We start from the raw sequence: 20383 nt of genomic DNA, 5'->3' as shown, positions 1-20383 counted from the left end.
TTACCTGAGGTCACACAGCTCTTAGGTGCTTCAATGGAGGCTTGACTTGTTTCTCCAGCACTAGGTACTCAAAAGGATAGAAAGATTCTTGTCCTATACAAAAACCTGCACAACTCAAATTTGAAAATTAATGTGGTCTTGGTTCTTTACTTTTTTCCCCCGTCATTGCTGAAATCCCATATTGTGACATTCATAAATTTCTCATGGTGGTGAACAGGTCCGCTGAAGGAATATTTAAGAAAAAATTAGAGACTACTCAGTGAAATATCTAAAATGCTTTTTCTGTATCCTTTAATATCACATGCTTATTCATTTATGCTTTATACATATCCGCCTGCATACGGCATATGTTACAGACTAGCCCAAGTGGAAGTGTATTTCCAAGACTCGTGAATCATCAGCAGTAATTTGAAAGGCATCGGATGCTGTGATACGAGGTCTTTGGTGTGTGCTATTACCCGTCTCTGTGTATGACAAACTTAAATCCCGTTATAAAAAATGACTTCAATTGTCTATAAGTTACTCAAAGTTAAGAAGTCAGGTGGCATAATTATAGCATTTTTCATTGATCTTGTTAGGCTGGCAAGAGAAGTGTGAACGTCTCCCACTTAAAAAGTACGGAGGCACAGAAAAGCCATTGATGGTAGCAAAACCCTGACAGGGTCCCATGGATGTTGCTGAGGAAGCAGTGTTGAATTCTGGTTTCTCAATCTGGAAATGAAAATTTAAGGTTTAATCAAGCACATTCTTTTTCCGCCAAAAGGAAAAAAAAAATCTCTTTCTGTTGTGACTTCACTTGTCCTCAGACGTCAGTTCCTTTATTCTGTTTTGTTAAATAGGATTAGAAGGCAGAACAACCCATTCACAACTTTTTAAGTTTTTTTTTTTATAGCATCTGGACTACATTTCCACTTTATTAACAATATAAGTGAGACCTTTTGAAGTGAGGAGACAAATTCACATTTCTTCCGAAAAAGCATCACTAAATTAACATCAGAGCTTGTATGTGGAATCTGACTTGGGTTCTTCAGGAATGGAGAAGGCACTCCATCTGATATAAATTGGGCTTGAATAACTTCAGGTATTTTTACTGAGAATACTAGAAACAGTTAAAATCATGACCAGAGCCTGGGGTTAGAAATACGTTTTTCTACAGTAATAAACCGATCACCTCACCGTTTTTTGGTCTCAGTTTTCTCTTATGTAAAAAGAAGATCCATCATTCAGCGTAATTTAATAAATATTTACTAAACACTTCCTACTATTTGCCAAGTACTGCACTAGTTATTGGAGTAACGGGATACAAGGTGGCAAACAGCTTTGTGATGTTTTAAACACTAAGTATCATTCTATACAATGAGGACCATTGCTAAAACACTCCTTTTACTTGGCAGAAACCCATTTTGTAAAATTATATAATTTTCCTACCTAAAAACTTTTCAGTTAATGACTAAGAATGTGGCTGTCATAATCATAATCTCATTGCCTCATTTATTCCAAGTGGTAAGTCTTAACACCCTTGGGTTGGTTTTCTGTAGATACCAAGTGAATTTTGAGAATGTAACTATTGCCTTTATACCTTAAAGTTTTCTTTGCTTATAATTTGGAGGGTAATACTCTTATTATTTACTAAAGAATCGTTTATGTAGAATCCTGTTTCTCCTATTTCTGTATTTTATTCTAGTCCCCAGTGAAAACACGAGTCTCCACACACATTGTTCTAGAGTTACATGCGTTGATCAGTGTTCTAAGAGTAAGATTTTAGTTCTGTCGTCCAGATACTCTGGATGACTTTGAAATTTTCTATCTTCATTTATCATTCAAATTGAAAATGGGATGGTTTTTCAACAATTGAAAATGGCAGAGGTTAATGGGGAGTGACGGAGGGAAAAGAAACCCCAAATTTTTGAGGAGCCATGATATATTTTATGAATACAGTCTTTCCATGCTAATGATGTGCTAGAGAATCAGTTAAAGAAATTGATTGGGTAAAATACTGTAAAAACTTAGCTGTGGTAGAAATAGCTGTTTTGTTAAATCATGTATTGATACGACAGTGCGATTGTGTGACATCTGTAGTTTGCTGATTTGGAACCGATTTGTGATTTGGCCACATTTAACCTCACTCAGTTGCTTTCCTTTTGTTATCTGTAGTTGCCTATGCAATACAGATCTAAATAATAGATTTCAAGGACCCTAGAGGGTGAAGTAGGGAGGAAAAGGGAGACCAAGAATGGCATAGACAAAGGGCAAATGGGTGGGTTTTGAGAAGAAAGATTATGTGTAAAAATCAAACTAAAAAGTATTGTTGACCAACTTATTTGACCAATTGTTGTTCTATCGTTCAACTCAAAATAGTGCATTTAATCCTAAAAGTAAATATTAGCTTTCCTAACTGAAATTTTATCTACAAAAGACTAAACACTGGAGGGCTTATTCTGTAAGCAAAGTAAATATGTTGTACCCCCCCCCCCCATGCACAGGTGATCTTACCTTTCCTGTGATGGAGAAAGGCCTACATCCCTTATCTTCACTATGAACTAAGTGGCCTTCCCATTAACAACCACAGATGTAACTCTCACCTTTCTGAAACTCACATTACTCATCTGCAAAATGAGAGTGAACTTCAAGATACCTCCTAGTGCTAAAATTACATAAGGCAGTCATCATAAAATTGAACATGGTCAGGTTGAAACACTTCATTATCCTCTCCAATCCGTTAAACAAATTTTATTTGAGCATGGTGATACTTTAAATATTTTATTTCATTTTGCTTTGAAAGAAAGCAGGAAAAGTACCATGCAATTTTTACTGTCAAACGTGACATAAAAAAGCTATAGACAAACTGTCATTCATGGTCTCCTATTTTTCTTTAACTTGTCTCATATCCAATGTATTTGTCATTGTGAAACTGCATTGTATATGTAATTGTTCATGTTTCTATTAACTGTGTTACTAAATTTTTTCCTCCTCAAGGACTTGTTGCTGGTACTGTAATTGGTACCCTAATTCTAGGCAAAATTGTCTGGCACTATGGAAAATCAGGGTGAGCAGAAATTCTGATGATTTAAAAAAAATTGTTCTTAGCTTCTTTCCAGTAAAACCTGACACTGTATCAGAAGGTAACTTTCTTAGCTTCATTGTATGCTTTGAAATCTATCTCTTTATTCCTTTTCTCTGTATTTACAACCCTGGGTCAACAGACTTTGTGTCTTTTTTTTTTTTTTAATTTTTCAGTAAATTCAAGGACATTAACATTTCAAAGGCAAATGATTTGAAAGCCAAATTCTCACTTTGCCATCCATTAATCAAATCACCTTGTGTCCCTACTCAGTACAATTTATGATAGGATCTGTGTGTTACACAGAGCAAAACCCCAAGAAAAGTCAGACTCTAACATATTGTTAACGTTGTCTGTGGGTAGCCTTTTTCTGAGTCGTATTTATTAAAACACACCAAAACAGCTAAAAACAGCCCATTGGTTAGGAGGGCGGGCTCAGGAGCCTGACCACTGGCTTTAATCCACCTGGCTCTACACTTTATGTGCCATGTGACAACGGGTAACTTCATCTCTCTAATGCCTCCGTTTTCTTATTTGTGAAGTGGGAGAGGCATAGTACCTGCCTCAGGGGATGGTAGTAAGGATCAAATGAGTTGCCCGCCATAAAGAAGAAGGTAGAATGTTGCTTGGCACGTGGAAAGCCCTCAGATGGTAAAACAGCAACACATTAAAAAAAAAAAAAAAGTCGGTATGATTTGGAACATCTGACCTGCACTAAACGTATTTTAAGTATGATGCCTTGGTTGGCTCTGACATTTCCTGTCAACAGAGGATTATTTAACTTGACCCTCCTCTGTTCAGAAAACTTACTGTAGAGTTCATATAAACTTGAATTATTTCTAAACTGCCCTAATGCCTATCTATTTTTTTATCAATTCAAAACAACCATATATTTTTTATTAATTCAAAACAACCATATATATATGTATATGTGGTATATGTATATATATATACATATGTACATATACATATATACATATACATTACATATGTATATATATACATATACATATGTATATATATACATATACCACATATATACATACCACATATATACATGTTACACATATATACATATATACATGTATATATATGTTATTTATTTATTTTGAGAGAGAGAGTGCAAGCAGGGAAGCGGCAGAGAGAGAGGGAGAGAGAGAGAATCCCAAGGAGGCTCTGTGCTGTTGGCACAGAGCTGGATGTGGGGCTCAATCCCATGAACTGGGAGACCATGACCTGAGCCAAAATCAAGAGTAGGATGCTTAGCCGACGGAGCCATCCAGGCCTCTCAAAACAACTATATTTTAATGCTGTTACTAAATGGCTTGTTTTAATTTGGGGGTTGATGTGAGCTATCTACTTTTTACCCTCTGTAACTCTTACCTTTCTCCTTAAATTAACAATATGATTTAAGCCTATTATAAGCTAAATTATGTAAATGTTCTTTAAAACACTGAATGGTTCAGTCTTCCGGTAAAATTATCTGACCACTGGGTCCTGGGCTTTGTGGGTTTTTAAAATAGTTTTTACAGCTATTTGTTTACTGCCAATAAAGTATTCTAGATATATAGATATATATATATATATGTGTATATATATATATATATATATGTATGTTTTATTGCTATAATAGCAAATGTAGTAAAAAAGTTCAGATTTTTCAGAGGCTTTTTAAGAACGTGGTTTAGAGTCCACCAAAAACATACAGAATTCTAAGACCTATTAAGTGAGTTGCATTGGTACAGATGCTTTAGCAAAACTACTGTGGAAAAAAACAGTAGACTGCCCATCTTCTATACTTCTTTGCCCTCATTCCAGCTCTCCTCTTGAATTAGAGCATTATCAGTTTGCCTTCCAAAGCCAGTGCTTGGTAGGTGAGAGGGGTGGAAGGGAAGGTGGAGTGTATTGGGCGCTCTCTGGGCTGCTTCAGTTTCTTTACCTACTTTAGTAAAGTAATCAGCCATGATGATTTTAATAGGATGAAAAGTGCTGAGACATAGAAGGAGAAAATACCTGTTTTGAATTTCACTGGGGTTTTGCAATAAATCTAGTTCCCCTATTTCTGAATCAGAGAAATTCGCGCAAACCCCTGAGGAGGAATTTGCCTTTTTCAAGTGCCCTTAAAAAAACACTCCACTTGCCTAGTTTTGCAAGTATAAGCTGTTGAAGGTAAGAGAAAATTTCATACATTCCTGGTTATACTCCAGATCTCATACTGATTTAATTAAACATTGGATCTTGGGGCGCCTGGGTGGTTCAGTGGGTTGAGCGTCCGACTTGAGCGCAGGTCACGATCTCGCGGTCCATGAGTTCGAGCCCCGCGTCAGGCTCTGGGCTGATGGCTCAGAGCCTGGAGCCTGCTTCCGATTCTGTGTCTCCCTCTCTCTCTGCCCCTCCCCCATTCATGCTCTATCTCTCTCTGTCTCAAAAATAAATAAATGTTAAAAAAAAATTAAAAAAAAAAAACATTGGATCTTAATAGGGACTGGGAAAAGGGTTAATGAGTATGAAGGTGATAATGTACCTTCGCCTGGTGATCCTTCATGTTTGCCTATCAAAGGATTTGCTTACTTCTTTTTAGAAATGTTGGGTTTGGGTGATGAGTTTTAGTTCAAAAGAGGGACCCGGTTGTAAGGGAATGCTGATCTTACTTTTCGGTTGAAATTACCATTCTATAATTCAATTGGTGTTTTCCTTCTCCACTGCTCAGCTCTTATTACATACATGAAAACAGAAAAGCATGCAGTTGTCTTTCGTAATTTCACCGTGATTGGTGATACCTCAGAAGTCAAACCTCTGGTCAGTTCTAAAAGGTATATGGTTTTATAAAGTCTCATCTCTGTGTCTTGCAGAATGTCCATCAGTACACTGGGGCGGGACTTAACCTGTGACTGTTCAAGGACTTGTCAGAATTGGTTTTCATTATTGAGTGACTAACTCATTGAGTCTCTCATTCGCGTGCCATGTCCTCCATTCTGTGTTCATCGTCTCGCCTTGGGTTTTGCACTCAACTTATTGTAATGACTGGATGCTAGCAAAACCGCAAATATCTCGTCAAACAAAAGGTGGATGCATTAGGACTTACAAATAGGAATGCCTTTCTTATGACTGTTTGCATCGTGAGATGATTGGCTTCTAGTGTATTTGTATTTCTCCGGTTTGGTTGGTGGCTTTTAGAATTTCCAGTGTGTAGGAAATATTAAAATTGGTTTTACGGTATCTTTCATAAGTCACATTTATAGATCTTATAGCCCTTTTATATTATACAAAATTATGATGCAAAAATACCATAATATAAACGTATCTGTGAAATTTTCTGGGTGTCTTTTTCTAGGTGTCTTTTGACGAAACTTTCCTCTATTGCACATGTAGCAGGGGTTTTCATTGACTTTTATTCTGAAAGTACTTTCATTGAGTCTAATTTGACTGCTTATTTTCAAGAAACTAAAAAACTCAGGTATCCTATTTTAGTTGGTGTTGCTATAGCAACTAAATACTAAAGTCTACCCTGGCTGAAGTTGGATAACTTACTAATTTCCATTTGTTTTGCATGCTACATTAACGGATTAATTTTCATCGTTTATCACATAATAACCAAAAGATTAATGTGTATCATCAGTCAATAAAATTATTTTGATTTTAATTTTCTTTTTTAACTTTCAGGACACACATGTATAACATTGACAGTTTTGCTTATGACGCTAGTAACCATTGGCTAGCTGACTTAGCCGAAGAAGAGATCAGAAGAAAATATACACAAGTGTGCAGAATATTTCTAGTTTCTTAGAACCTTGTGGAGGAATGGACACAATAAATGTAATAGTGCTCGTCGTTTTTCATGTTATCACTGTCTTTACGGGGCGTAGGAAAATCAATGGAGCAAGTCTGTCCTAAACCTCTTGAAAATAGAACCACTTGCAAGATTTAGAGTGATTACTTTCCTTAAAGCGTAGGAAAGTGCAGAGGTTTGTTCATGCTTAGAACGTGAACGTGAATGTGAAGGAAATAAGTGAGTTTTTTCACTAGATGTGTAATGTTACTTTTGTTTACAAAGAAAATTAAATATTAAAAACAGTGATTGGATATTGAAAACAAAAAACCGGAAGTCTCTTCTGAGCAGACTTGCCAAAGAGAGATGAACCGTATTGTAAAATAACTCTTGACTATTAGGCATTGTCCTGTTTTCTTATTCCATTATGATGAGGCTGAAGGCGTTGGCAAAATTTTTTAAACGAAAAATATGCTAATGACCCAAGAGCACTGATTTTTCAGGGGTTAGTTGGTGGAAATGGGGGAACACAGAATGAAGAAGTAATTCTTTGGCTATAATTTTGTTTAAAAACAATCTTTTTTTTTTTTTTTTTTTTTTTTGGAGAAAGACCCCTGTGAAAGGTTGAAAGGTATCTTCATTGACTTAATGTCTTTAAAAGTATATTACAATATTAACATAAGAGTCTATATTTCTGAAGTAGGGGGTGTTCATAGGCAAATCCTAAATCTTATTCTTTTGTAATATTAAGATTAATTTATTTATATTTATTCATGTCAGTGAACGCATTGATTTTACATGTATAGCAAGAAAAATTCAAGAAGATATGTGAAGAAAAATTTATTTTCCCTAAATGGAAATAAATAATGGATTGCATTTTTGTCTCATGTAGTACTTGAAATTTATTTTCTTAAATATAAATATTTATTTCTAAATAGGAGATTATTTTCCTGCATCTCATAAGTACTTAATGATGCTATCATTTGGTTCTCCTGGTGTGAAACATTTTCAGTTACTTTTATTTACTTATTTATTTATTTAGAGAGCGAGCATGAGCAGGGGAGGGGCAGAGTTAATTTCTTTTAACATTTTTTCATTTTTGAGAGACGGAGAGAGACAGAGCATGAGCGGGGGAGGAGCAGAGAGAGAGGGAGACACAGAATCCAAAGCAGGCTCCAGGCTCTGAGCCGTCAGCACAGAGCCCGAGGTGGGGCTTGAACTCACAGACCGCAAGATCATGACCTGAGCTGAAGTTGGTCACTTAACCGACTGAGCCACTCAGGCACTGAGAGAGAGAGAGAGAGAGAGAGAGAGAGAGAGAGAATCTTAAGCAGGTTCCACGCTCAACACAGAGCCTGACTCGGGACTTGGTCTCATGACCCTGGGATCATGACCTAAGCCAAAATTTCAGCAAGAGTCCCATGCTGAACCAACTAAGCCACCCAGGTGCCCCTTAAGTTACTTGTAAATTACGCCATATTGTACTACCTCAAGCATGTCATATTCTCATATAAGAGTCGTGTCACTTGTTATTAATTTACCTAAGGACAATCACATTACTTTCTAGATGATTATCCATTCTTCTCATCTTACCGATTACGTCTGAAGGGCTGGAATAGACTAGCATATACATATAACTAAATTTAACAATAATTATTTTGCCATATTGCTTCATCCATTTTGTTGTTAAAGTATTTTAAAGTAAACGTCATATGCATCATGGTATTTCACTATAAATACTTCAGTATGCATTTCTAACAAGAAGGACATGTTTTCTACCTAACCACAATCATCACAACTAACGAGATTAACAATAATTTCCTAATAGCTTATAATATTAGGAAATTTTTTGAACTTTCCTAGAAGTTCTGCATTTAGCCACACATAGCTACTAATCCATTTAGCTACTAATCCAATTGTTAAATAAGAGGGCCTGCTCCGCCTACTTTGTGACAGTTTGGTGCTTCCTGGGGTAGCAGCCAACATAACACCGATTCAGTTATTTACAAAAACACCTGAGCGCCTACTATGTGCAGGTCACCATGTGCTAGGTGTGTGCTTACCAAGATCTACAACACAGTGGCTACCCCCAATTTGCTTATGTTCTATCACAGGAAAAGCAAAACTAACACAGTGAGAGAAAAAGTGTAGAATTAACAAATATTACAGAATCACCTGTACAGAATACAGGGAGTATCTAAGCTATCTTTGCTACACGAGCGCGTGGTGGGCAGGGAGGCATTCGAGACAGGATGTGAATTAAGGAAGGGCAAATAGATGAGATTCACATAGCAGGAATGGAAAGTGCAAACGCAGTGCGCCCAAAGTAGGAAAGGCTCACGGAGAAGACTTGTGTTCAGTGGAGAAGTAAAAATGGTAAGTTCTGCATAATTATTCTGTGTGATTAAAGTGGAATCAATGGACACAGGTTTATAATCACAGGAATTTCAGATATTGGGAAATATTGAACTTCAGCAATACAATACACTGAGTTAACCTTTATATCTTATTATTTAGATAAAGATAAAGCTGAAAAATATTTAATAGTTACCTTGAAGAAAATAAACAGTAGGCGTATTGGGGCTAATGGCATTGTCTTACAGGATTTATAACTACTTTGTGTCCTGTTGTCATGAACTTGAATAATTTTATGTTTTTTCCCCAAGGTAAGCTCTCCTTTGAGATGATACTTTGATTGCAAAGATCGTATTGCCGTTACCCTTGACACTGTTGCTGATAATCCATGCAGGAAATTATACTTGCTTACCACAGAAATTTGTGTAGTATGATATTTAACCTACTATCACTATCACGTTTCTTAGAACACTTAAATATTTTTTGTCTTATCACACCTTACTACTTTTTGTTGGTTAATGCCCAAGGTGGAAATGCCTTTTTTTCTACTCAACCAACTTGAGCGTCCCCTCCACCCCCTTGCCTAAATTAAAAAACAGCTCCCTCCATGGGGCGCCTGGGTGGCTCAGTCGGTTGAGTGTCCGACTTCAGCTTAGGTCACAATCTTGTGGTCTGTGAGTTCGAGCCCCGCCTCGGGCTCTGTGCTGACAGCTCAGAGCCTGGAGCCTGTTTCAGATTCTGAGTCTCTCTCTCTCTCTCTGCCCCTCCTCCGCTCATGCTCTGTCTCTCTCTCTCTCAAAATAAAATTAAAAAACTTAAAAAAAAAAATGGCTTCCTCCCTAGTCAATGCTTCTTTTGCAAACTAGTCCAGTGGTGGCTGGTTCATTTTCATGCTCCTTGTTGTCTCAATGTTGAGAAGTGGTGGTATTCTTTTCCTTGCTTCCCATTGCCTCTACTTCATCCATCTCAATATATTCCTTAAATTTTCTTTTAGTGTGTATTTATTTCAGAAAGAGAGAAAGAGAGAGCATGAGCCAGGGAGGGACACAGAGAGGGAGACACAGACTCCGAAACGGGCTCCAGGCTCTGAGCTGTCAGCACAGAGCCCCACTCGGGGCTCGAACTCATGAACTGCGAGATCATGACCGGAGCTGAAGTGAGATGCTTACCTGACTGAGCCACCCAGGCGCCCTTCCCATATATTCTTTAAAAGTGTATCTGTTCTTTACTCCGGTAGGACAATTTACTAATATATTAAGTTTTTTTCCCTATAGTTTTCCCTTTCTCAACTCCAAGCGGGTAGCAAATTTTGGTCTTCCTTGCTCTAGGGGAACATCCTGACTTATGGGAGCAGAACCACTAAAAGACATCTCTCTTCCTTGCTGTTCTCTGAAATCCTATACTCTCATCATAGACTAACTAAGCTGGTGGGGTGGGGGGGAGGTAGAAACAGAACCAGGAAGAGGGAAGATTCCTGTGAATAATAAGACAAATGTTGCTAACAACCTCAAAGTCTCTGAACCAGGCATCCTGACAGCTTCTGGGGTGAAAAGGTAAGGACTCAGAGGTATATGATGGGAAGCATAATGTTATATTTTGAAGTTGAGACTAGCAGGATTTGTTAAAGGATTAGGTGTGCAGTTAAAAAGGCAAGAAAGGAATTACGGATGACACTAAGAGTTTTAGCCTGAGGGACAGAAAGGGGGAGGTTGCGCTTACTAAACCTTAACTCCCTTGGGGAAGACTTTTGTAACAGAAAGTTCAGGAGTTTGTGTTCCTACATGTAAGTTTGAGATGCCTTTTGGGCATCAAAGTAGAGATGTTGTATAAGTAGTCAAAAATACAAATCTGGAGTTCTGAAGCGGGGGTCTAGGCTTGAGATGTATATGTGGGAGTCATCAATAAGAGAATATGTGTCAATGAACCCAAGTGATGAAAGCAAGAGGAAGACAGATTCAGCATTAAGGTTTACGATATGGACATCATTGGTGGCCTTGAGCAAAGCTCTTTCAGTAGCGTGGTTGTGAGTCAAAGCCTAGGTTAAGAGGCCAAAAAGCGACTGGGACAAGAGAGATTAAAGATGGCCAACGCGAGTGAATACAGACAACTTTTTTGAGACGTTTTGCAGAAAAGTTTGGGCAGAGAAATGTTCGTTGGAACATACTGAGAGCTTAAGAAACATGCCATTTTAAAATATGGGGAGAAGTATATCATGGTATATGCTGATGGGTATGATGCAGGAGAAAGAAGGGAAGATTTCTAGCTCTTGAGGAGGTGAGAGGTAATTGACTCCATCCGGAAAAGTGGTATAATTAGTGGTCAAGAGCATGAATTATGGAGACAACCTGCCTGCGCTCAAATCAAACTCCCACCATTTAACAACTGTGTGACTTTAGAAAATTCCTTGCCTGTGTACCTTATTTATCTATCTATAAAGTGCCTTTCCATCTGTGAAGTGGTGATACATAGGATGCTGCGAGAAGTAAGTTAATAAACGTAAAGGGTTTAGAATACTGCCAATCACATAGGAAGTGCTCAGGAAGCTTTAGCTGTTATTAGTGCACAAATGGAGAGCCTGGCCTTAGATAGAAGTAGATAGAGCAGATCATCCATAGTTAATAGGAAGGAAAGTAGCATATAAAGGTTCATCTGCAGAAGCGTGTGGGATGCCATGGTGGCAACTTCTGCAAATTTCCTTCTACTTTTTTATCGACATAGAAAGCAAGGTCATCGCGAGTATGAAGTACGTGAGGAGGTGTTATACATTTGAGGAGAGGAAGAGAAGGAAAAGACTGGAGAAATTTAGTAAAATTAGTGGGCCAGTTGGTGTGAGTGCTCGTGAATCGAGACTGCAACCATTGAGCTTGGAGTGGCCCAGACATCTAAAGATGACGGCAGAAAAGAAGGTAGCAGGTGATGTATTCTGATGGCATGAGATTCGAAGGAAGGGGCTCTGTGGTGAGGGAGGAGGGAGATTGGCCTACAAGTATCAATAATGAAAAACATAGGGCACCAAGTTCACATCCAGGCCTGGTAATATGTGGAGTGAGGGAGGTCAACAAGGGATGCTTTTGCCCTACCAGAGATTTGTGTGCAAGTTCAAGTGCAATGTACATTCCTCTTCCAGTCCTTGTTATCATAATCTGTCTACTTTCCCATCCCTCACTCATGTTTACTGAGGGTCTTCTACATGTCATACATTAAATGTACATTAGATCTGGTCTGCTCAGAAATCCTAGGTGCAATGAGACTGCAGAACTAGATATCTAAATATCATCGTCCAATAAAATAAATCCAAGTTCCTTGGAGAAAAAGGCCGATACTAGTGCTGGGGCAGGGAAAGTAGAAGATGACCCTGAAACATCTTGTAGTATCTGAAATTAATGGGTTCAGAAAATAAATGCTCAAAAAATGATGGCAACCTGTCAAAAGGACTCAGAAGCCAGCTTGAACAAGCTCCCTTTGACCAAATCTGGGACAATTAGAAAAAAAAAAAAATAATGGCAATGGATTGTAATACATAGGAAAAAAGTGGAAACTTGAGTGCATGCTGATATAAATAAATAAATGGGAAAGAAAATTCCTTTTTTTTTTTTACAGCAGAATTCCAATGAATACATGTACAAGGAACGATTTAACTAGAAAATCAGCATTTGGCAGCCCTCTTTGTAACAATACTTTCAGGCAAGAATCTTCAATGGATTCTGCAATTAGTGAGTGAGGGAAAGCCTGATGAGAAATAAGAGAAGTATATAGTCTCCAAATTTTCCTCACAAGACACATTACAATAACTTCCTCACAAGTAACTTTATAGTAGAGAAACCTGACAGACACTAATTCAGTCTATTGGTCAAAATTAACATTCCCAGTAATGGACATGAGGTTCCTCCTGATAGGACATGCTGAGAAAAATGCAGCATCATTTCTGGGTTATTTCTGCCAAACATTGCATAATCAGGATCGAATTATGAGGGAGCACCAGAAAAAAAGTAATTTGAGGGACATTTTTACAAAATGGCCTGCCTGTGCTTTTCCAAAGCAATAAGGTGATGAAAATCAAATAGAAGAAAGAAAAAAGCGAAGATAAATGTAAAAATCATTGAAATGGAAAACAGAAAAATAAGAGAAAACCAATGAAACCAGAAGTTAGGTCTTTAAAAAAACAATTGATGAACCTCCATTTGGCTGGTAAAGAATACAGAGAAAAGACAAAAATCACCAGTATTAACAGTGCAATAGAATACATCACTCACTACAAAGCCTGGTCATTAAAATAACCAAGAAGAGCCCCTCAGTGGCTCAGTCAGTTAGACGTCTGACTTCTGCTCATGTCATGATTTCATGGTTTGTGAGTTCAAGCCCCCACATGGGGCTTTCTGCTGTAAGCCCGATCCTCTGTCACCCTCTCTCTCTGCCCCTTCTCCGCTCGCTCTCTCTAAAATATATTTTAAAAAGAAACATTTTAAAAAGAATGTATAAAAGAACAATAAGAGAATATCAACTTTATACCAATAAACTTAACTTTATACCAATAATTTAACAAATTAGATGAAATGAGCAAATTAACTTGAAGATATTAATTACAAAGTCTGACCCAATAAGAATAGAAAACTTGAATAGACCTCTATTAATTGAAGAAATGGAATTTTTAGGGGCACCTGGGTGGCTCAGCCGGTTAAGCATCGACTTCAGCTCAGGTCTTGATCTCATGGTTCGTGGGTTTGAGCCCTGCGTCAGGCTCTGTGCTGACAGCTCGGAGCCTGGAGCCTGCCTCTGATTCTGTGTCTCCCTCTCTCTCTGCCCCCTCCCCACTCACGTTCTCTCTCTCTCTCAAAAATGAGTAAACATTAAAAAAGATTTTAAATAAAAAATGGAACTTTTAATAAAAAATCTTTTCAAAGAGAATATTTCATGCTCAGATGGCTTCTTCACTGGTAAAGTCTAACATTTAAGGAAGAAATTATACCAATCCTACACAAACTCGTTCGGAAGGTAAAGATACTTGCAAACTTACTTTATGAGGCTAAAGACATCCCAAGAAAAGAGGACTATAAACCAATATCCCTCATAAACATAGACACAAACATCCTTAAAATTTTAGCAAAGCAAATCCCACAGTATATAAAAGATTTATGGTACATCACGATCAAATAAGTTTTTTCCAAGGAGTAAAAGGTTGGTTTAACATCCAAAAATCAATCAATGTAATTCACATACTCATAAAATAAGAAAGAAAACCACATTATCATTTCAGTAGATGCAGAATGAGCATTTGATAAAGTCCAACAGAAATTCATGTTAAAATCTCAGCAAACTGGGGCGCCTGGGTGGCTCAGTCTGTTAAGCATCTGACTTTGGCTCAGGTCATGATCTCAGGGTTTGTGAGTTCGAGCCCCGCGTTGGGCTCTGTGCTGACAGCTTGGAGCCTGGAGCCTGCTTCGGATTCTGTGTCCCCTTCTCTCTCTGTCCTTCCTCAACTTGTGCTCTGTCTCTCTCTATCAAAAATAAGCAAATGTGATTTTTTTTTTTAATCTCAGCAAACTGAGAAGGGAAATTTCTTAATCTAATTAAGGGCATCTTCCATAAACCTACAAATTTCATCATACTCAACAGTGACAGGCTCAATGTTTTCTACCTAAGGACAAGTCATGGATATCTACCCCTTCTATTCAACAGTCATTTGGAGGTTTTAGCCAGTTCAATAGGGAAGAAAAAGAAATGAAAGTCAATGAATTGGAAAAGTAGAAGTAAAGTTGTCTTTATTGGCAGATGGCATGATTATGTACCTAGAAAAGAATCTACCAGAGCTAATAAGGGAATTTAGTAAGGTCACAGGACACAATGTTAATACACAAACAACAATTTTACTTTGATATATTAACAATACACAATTAGAAAATGAAATTTAAAAACAACTGTTTCCAATAGCATCCAAAAATTTGAAATAGAGATACATTCTTTAAACCATGTCAAGAACTCTACAAAAATTATAAAACTTTACTGAGAGAAATTACAGACCTAAATAAATGTTATGAATTAGAAATTAATGAATTGCAAAACTAAGTTTCATGTCTTCAAAAAGTCAATAATGTTAAGATATCAATTCTCCACACATCAATCTATAGTCCCAGCAGGGATTTTAAGAAACTGATCCTAGAAGTGCCTGGGTGGCACTCAGTCGGTTAAGAGTCCCACTCTTGATTTCAACTCAGGTCATGATCTCACAGTCTGAGATTGAGCCTCATGTTGGACTCTGCTGGGCAAGGAGCTTGCTTAAGATTCTCTCTGTCCCTCTCCCTATGCCCCTCCCCTGCTTGAACACCCTCTCTCTCTAAAAAAAAGAAAAGAAAAAAGAAAAAAGAAACTTATCCTAAAATTTGTGTAGAAATGTACATTTCCTCTCTTAACCCTGTTTTCACAGTTGTTTTTTAAAAAAATCAGAAAACTAAAATCTGTATTTCTCCCAGTCCATGGAAGCTAGGAATCTAATTGGGTCTACCATGTAAAAGCAGTCATATAATATTTGGCAGAAAATGGCATGGAGACAAAGAAGCCTGATTCACCCCTAACGGGAACAATTAAGAACAGATACTTCAAAAAGATTTGTGGAACCCTTCCTCACAGCAGTGTTCTATACTCTCTATCTGACCAATTTATAAATATCTTAATTGGCACTGGAACGAGATTCATTGTTAAATTATCTTCCACAGCACTTGGAGCCTTGCCAGCCCAAACATGTCTATCTACAGAATATCAGTAAGGATTTAAGAATTCCGTTTGCTCTGCTTTCCCTCTGATTCCTATATTGTAAGTCTCATTACATCCAACACCATTGGTCACTAGTATTGTGGATCTGCCCCAGGGAGGTTGCTTTTAATTCATTTATCTCCCTGGTCACTTCAGAATGACCGTGAATGGAGGTCAGGGGCTCTGTTCTCTTTGACACGTACAGCTTTTGCAGCCCACTTACTGCCCATGAAATCTGGGGCACCCAAAGGCTTGAACAGCCAAAGTTTTTCTAAGTCCAAGATCTTTTTTTTTTTTTAAATAAACTCCAAATGGTTTATTTATTTTTTTTAGTATATGATAATGACAGCATTTTATTTATTTATTTATTTATTTATTTATTCAATATATGAAATTTATTGTCAAACTGGTTTCCATACAACACCCAGTGCTCATCCTAAAAGGTGCCCTCCTCAATACCCATCACCCACCCTCCCCTCCCCCCAACCCCCCATCAACCCTCAGTTTGTTCTCAGTTTTTAAGAGTCTCTCATGCTTTGGCTCTCTCCCACTCTAACCTCTTTTTTTTTTTTCCTTCCCCTCCCCCATGGGTTTCTGTTAAGTTTCTCAGGATCCACATAAGAGTGAAACCATATGCTATCTGTCTTTCTCTGTATGGCTTATTTCACTTAGCATCACACTCTCCAGTTCCATCCACGTTGCTACAAAAGGCCATTATTTCATTCTTTCTCATTGCCACATAGTATCCCATTGTCGTGCAGAAGATGGATTCAAGTTACGTCTGAAGGGAGCTCTCTGTGCCTCTTGGATTTCAATGCCTTTTTCCTTCCCCAGATCAGGGAAGTTCTCAGCTATGATTTCTTCAAGTACAACTTCAGCACCTTTCCCTCTCTCTTCCTCCTCTGGAATACCAATTATGCGTAGATTATTTCTCTTTAGTGCATCACTTCGTTCTCTAATTTTCCCCTCATACTCCTGGATTTTTTTATCTCCCTTTTTCTCAGCTTCTTCTTTTTCCATAATTTTATCTTCTAGTTCACCTATTCTCTCCTCTGCCTCTTCAATCCCAGCCGTTTCCATATTATTTTGCAGCTCGTTTATCGCATTTTTTAGCTCCTCATGACTATTCCTTAGTCCCTTGATCTTTGTAGCAATAGATTCTCTGCTGTCCTCTATACTGTTTTCAAGCCCAGCGATTAATTTTATGACTATTATTCTAAATTCACTTTCTGTTATATTGTTTAAATCCTTTTTGATCAGTTCGTTAGCTGTTGTTATTTCCTGGAGATTCTTTTGAGGGGAATTCTTCCATTTGGTCATTTTGGATAGTTCCTAGAGTGGTGTGGACCTCCAGGGCACTTCCCCTGTGCTGTCTTGCATAACTTGCGATGGTGGGCAGGGCAGCAGTCAGACCTGATGTATGCCCCCAGCCCACCGCTGGGGCCACAGTCAGACTGGTGTGTGTCTTCTCTTCCCCTCTCCTAGGGGCGGGATTCACTGTGGGGTGGCCTGGCATGTCTGGGCTACTTGCACACTGCCAGCCTTGTGGTGCTGGGGATCTGGCGTATTAGCTGGGGTGGGTAGGCAAGGTGCACGGGGGCAGAAGGGGTAGGCTCAGCTCGCTTCTCCTTCGGAGATCCACTTCGGGAGGGGCCCTGCGGCAGCGGGAGGGAGTCAGACCCACCGCCAGAGGTGTGGATCTGCAGGAGCCCGGCATTGGGTGTTTGCACGGTGCCAGCAATTTCCCTGGCAGGAACTGGTTCCCTTTGGGATTTTGGCTGGGGGATGGGCGAGGGAGAGGGCGCTGGTGAGTGCCTTTGTTCCCCGCCAAGCTGTGCTCTGTCCTCCGGGGCTCAGCAACTCTCCCTCCCGTTGTCCTCCAGCCCTCCCGTTCTCCGAGCAGAGCTGTTAACTTATAACCTTCCAGATGTCAAGTCCCTCTTGCTGTCAGAACACACTCCGTCAGGCCCTTCCACTTTTGCAAGCCAGACTCGGGGGCTCTGCTTGGCCGGCGGGTGGCCCCTCTGCCCCAGCTCCCTCCCGCCAGTCCGTGTAGCGCGCACCACCTCACTGCCCTTCCTACCCTCTTCCCTGGGCCTCTCGTCTGCGCTTGGCTCTGGAGACTCCATTCTGCTAGTCTTCTGGCGGTTTTCTGGGTTATTTAGGCAGGTGTAGGTGGAATCTAAGCGATATGCAGGACGCGGTGAGCCCAGCGTCCTCCTACGCCGCCATCTTCCTCTAGTCCCTAAGTCCAAGATTTAATTTTCTTAACTACACAATTCCCTCAAAAACTCAGAAGGCTTCGGATCTATTTGCTTCCTGTGCATACTGTGGGACAGATGCCTCTGCCAAATAATTTACTAAATTGAATTCTTCTTCTTTATGTTTATTTCTTTTGAGAGAGAGAGGAAGAGAGAGAGACAGAGACAGAGACAATCTCAAGCAGGCTCCACCCTCAGTGCAGAGCCCAATAGGCAGCCTGACCTCACGACCGTGAGATCACGACCTGAGCCAATGTCAAGAGTCAGATACCCAACTGACTGAGCCACCTGGGTGACTCTTTAAATTGAATTCTTAAGCCTGATCTATTTCTCTGACTCCTACTCACCATGTCATTGTTTCCCTTGTTTCTGCAGGTCTTATTCATGGGGGCTTATTTCCTTATGTGCCCAGTTGCCTTTGATTGTGCTACTCATTAGTCTTTGCAAAATTACTTGCTGGGATTCTCTAAGGCATAGGGTGAAGGTACTCTCTCCAGAGATACTTGGTTTTCCATCTACCAAACTTATTTTACACTATCACTTGGGCACTACCTTAAACCACGTTTAGGGCGTGGGGTTTCCTGGCCCACTCAGGTCTCGAGAACTTGGGCTGTGAATCCTCACAATGACTGAGCAACGGTACAAATTCTCAGGGTTAAGTGTGTATATTTCTATTCATTTTTAATTTTTTCTGCTTCATTCAACACTATGGCAACTTTCCCTGCAATCCTCCAGGGTTGGGTTCAGAAGCAGCAAGTTGACTTTTGGTTCATTCTAAGCCTGAGGGTAGAGTCCTTTGCAAGTCCATGGAAAAGCTGGGACCGCATCTGGTAAAACTTTCCACCTTGGATGGGCCTTGGAAAATGACTTCTGTTCCTCTTGCCCCATGAAATTAAAAAGATAAACGTAAGTTTCCTGCTATCCGTAAACAACCCTAGGGCAGATTTAATGTTGTTGCCAATATTCTCCCTTTCTTTTCTGGGTTCAGGTTTTCTCCCAGAGTTTTCTCTGGTAATCCCCACTCTATTTTGTTGACTTATCAATGGGTGTAAGATAATTTCTAATGCTTTAAATGCAGTTACATTAGTTTCTCCTCAGAGGGTAATTGGCCCCAATTTTAGGCCACCACTATTGAAAAATAGAATTCCTAAACACAATGCATGTTCTTGTCATATATTCCTATGAAAACTGAAACGCTGAAAGAAAAAAACAGACACGTCAGAATAATACAATATAAGTAAATTTAAAATATTAAGTCAAAGAAAAATATATACGGTAGACCCTTGAACAATATGGGCTTGAAGTGCAAAAGTCCACTTATATGTGATTTTTTTACAGGACACTACTGCAAATGTATTTTCTCTTCCTTGGGCTTTTCTTAAATTTTCTTTTCTCTAGCTTACTTATTATAAAAATACAATATACAATACATATAGTATTCAAAATATGTGTTAATTGGCTATGTTATTGGTAAGGCTTCTGGTCACCAGTAGGTTGTTAGTAGTTATGTTTTGGGGCAGTCAAAAGTTACATGCAGATTTTCTACTGTGTAGGGAGTCAGCCCCTTACCCCTGCCTTGTTCAAGGTCAGCTGTAATTTAAAGTGTTTTAAACTGTTCATAGTTGGGAAACCTGGGTGACTCAGTTGATTAAGCATCCAACTCTTGATTTCAGCTCAGCTCATGATCTCACAATTTGTGAGATCGAGCCCCACATTGGGCTCTGCACTGAAAGCATGGAGCCTGCTTGGGAGTCTCTCTCTCTGCCTCTCCCCCCTTCATGTGCCCTCTTTCTTTCTCTCAAAATAAATAAATAAACTTCAAGAAAAATAGAAAAATGAGAAAAATAAAATTTTTAATAGTTAAAAGCATTTCAAATTGTACAAGAAAATTTTCTCATTGATAGTGACCATCAAGATTTTCAAAGGGTCATTAAAGAATCATGATCAAGAATTATGTGGTACATTTCAAGAACAAAATTCTATATAAAAAGTTATACAAGGATACCCTTGTATAACTTGTATAGCCACCCTTGTATAGTCCTTGTATACCCTTGTAAAGCCTTGTATAGCCACCATTGGGTGGCTCTGTGCCTTAAGCATTCGACTTTGGTTCGGATCATAATCTGGTGGTTCATGGGTTCGAGCCCTGTGTTGAGCTCTGTCTCTGTCTCTCAAAATAAATAAACCCTA

General features: G+C 38.9%; 1 protein-coding gene across 11 annotated transcripts in view; it reads left to right on the top strand.

Annotated features, from left to right (window-relative positions):
- CD55 (CD55 molecule (Cromer blood group)) overlaps positions 1–20383 on the top strand; it is a 57995-nt gene that overhangs the window by 23318 nt on the left and 14294 nt on the right. For 5 of the 11 annotated variants that reach the window (XM_030301881.2, XM_030301889.2, XM_030301888.2 and 2 more), the window contains 2 exons: positions 5772–5874; positions 6725–7711. The exons of 3 other annotated variants lie outside the window; for them this stretch is intronic. In XM_030301881.2, the coding sequence (XP_030157741.1) occupies positions 5772–5874; positions 6725–6848 (227 nt within the window). In that variant the 3' untranslated portion in view covers positions 6849–7711. Of the gene's footprint in view, positions 1–892; positions 3921–5771; positions 5875–6724; positions 7712–20383 lie in introns of those variants that run through there. 3 more of the 11 variants (XM_030301884.2, XM_030301890.2, XM_030301885.2) reach the window with 3 other exon arrangements.

The sequence above is a fragment of the Lynx canadensis genome, chromosome F1 (genome assembly GCF_007474595.2).
Source record: "Lynx canadensis isolate LIC74 chromosome F1, mLynCan4.pri.v2, whole genome shotgun sequence".
Taxonomy (NCBI): Eukaryota; Metazoa; Chordata; class Mammalia; order Carnivora; family Felidae; genus Lynx; species Lynx canadensis.
Note: the sequence above shows the minus strand (reverse complement) of the source record. Positions and strands in the feature narration are given on the sequence as shown.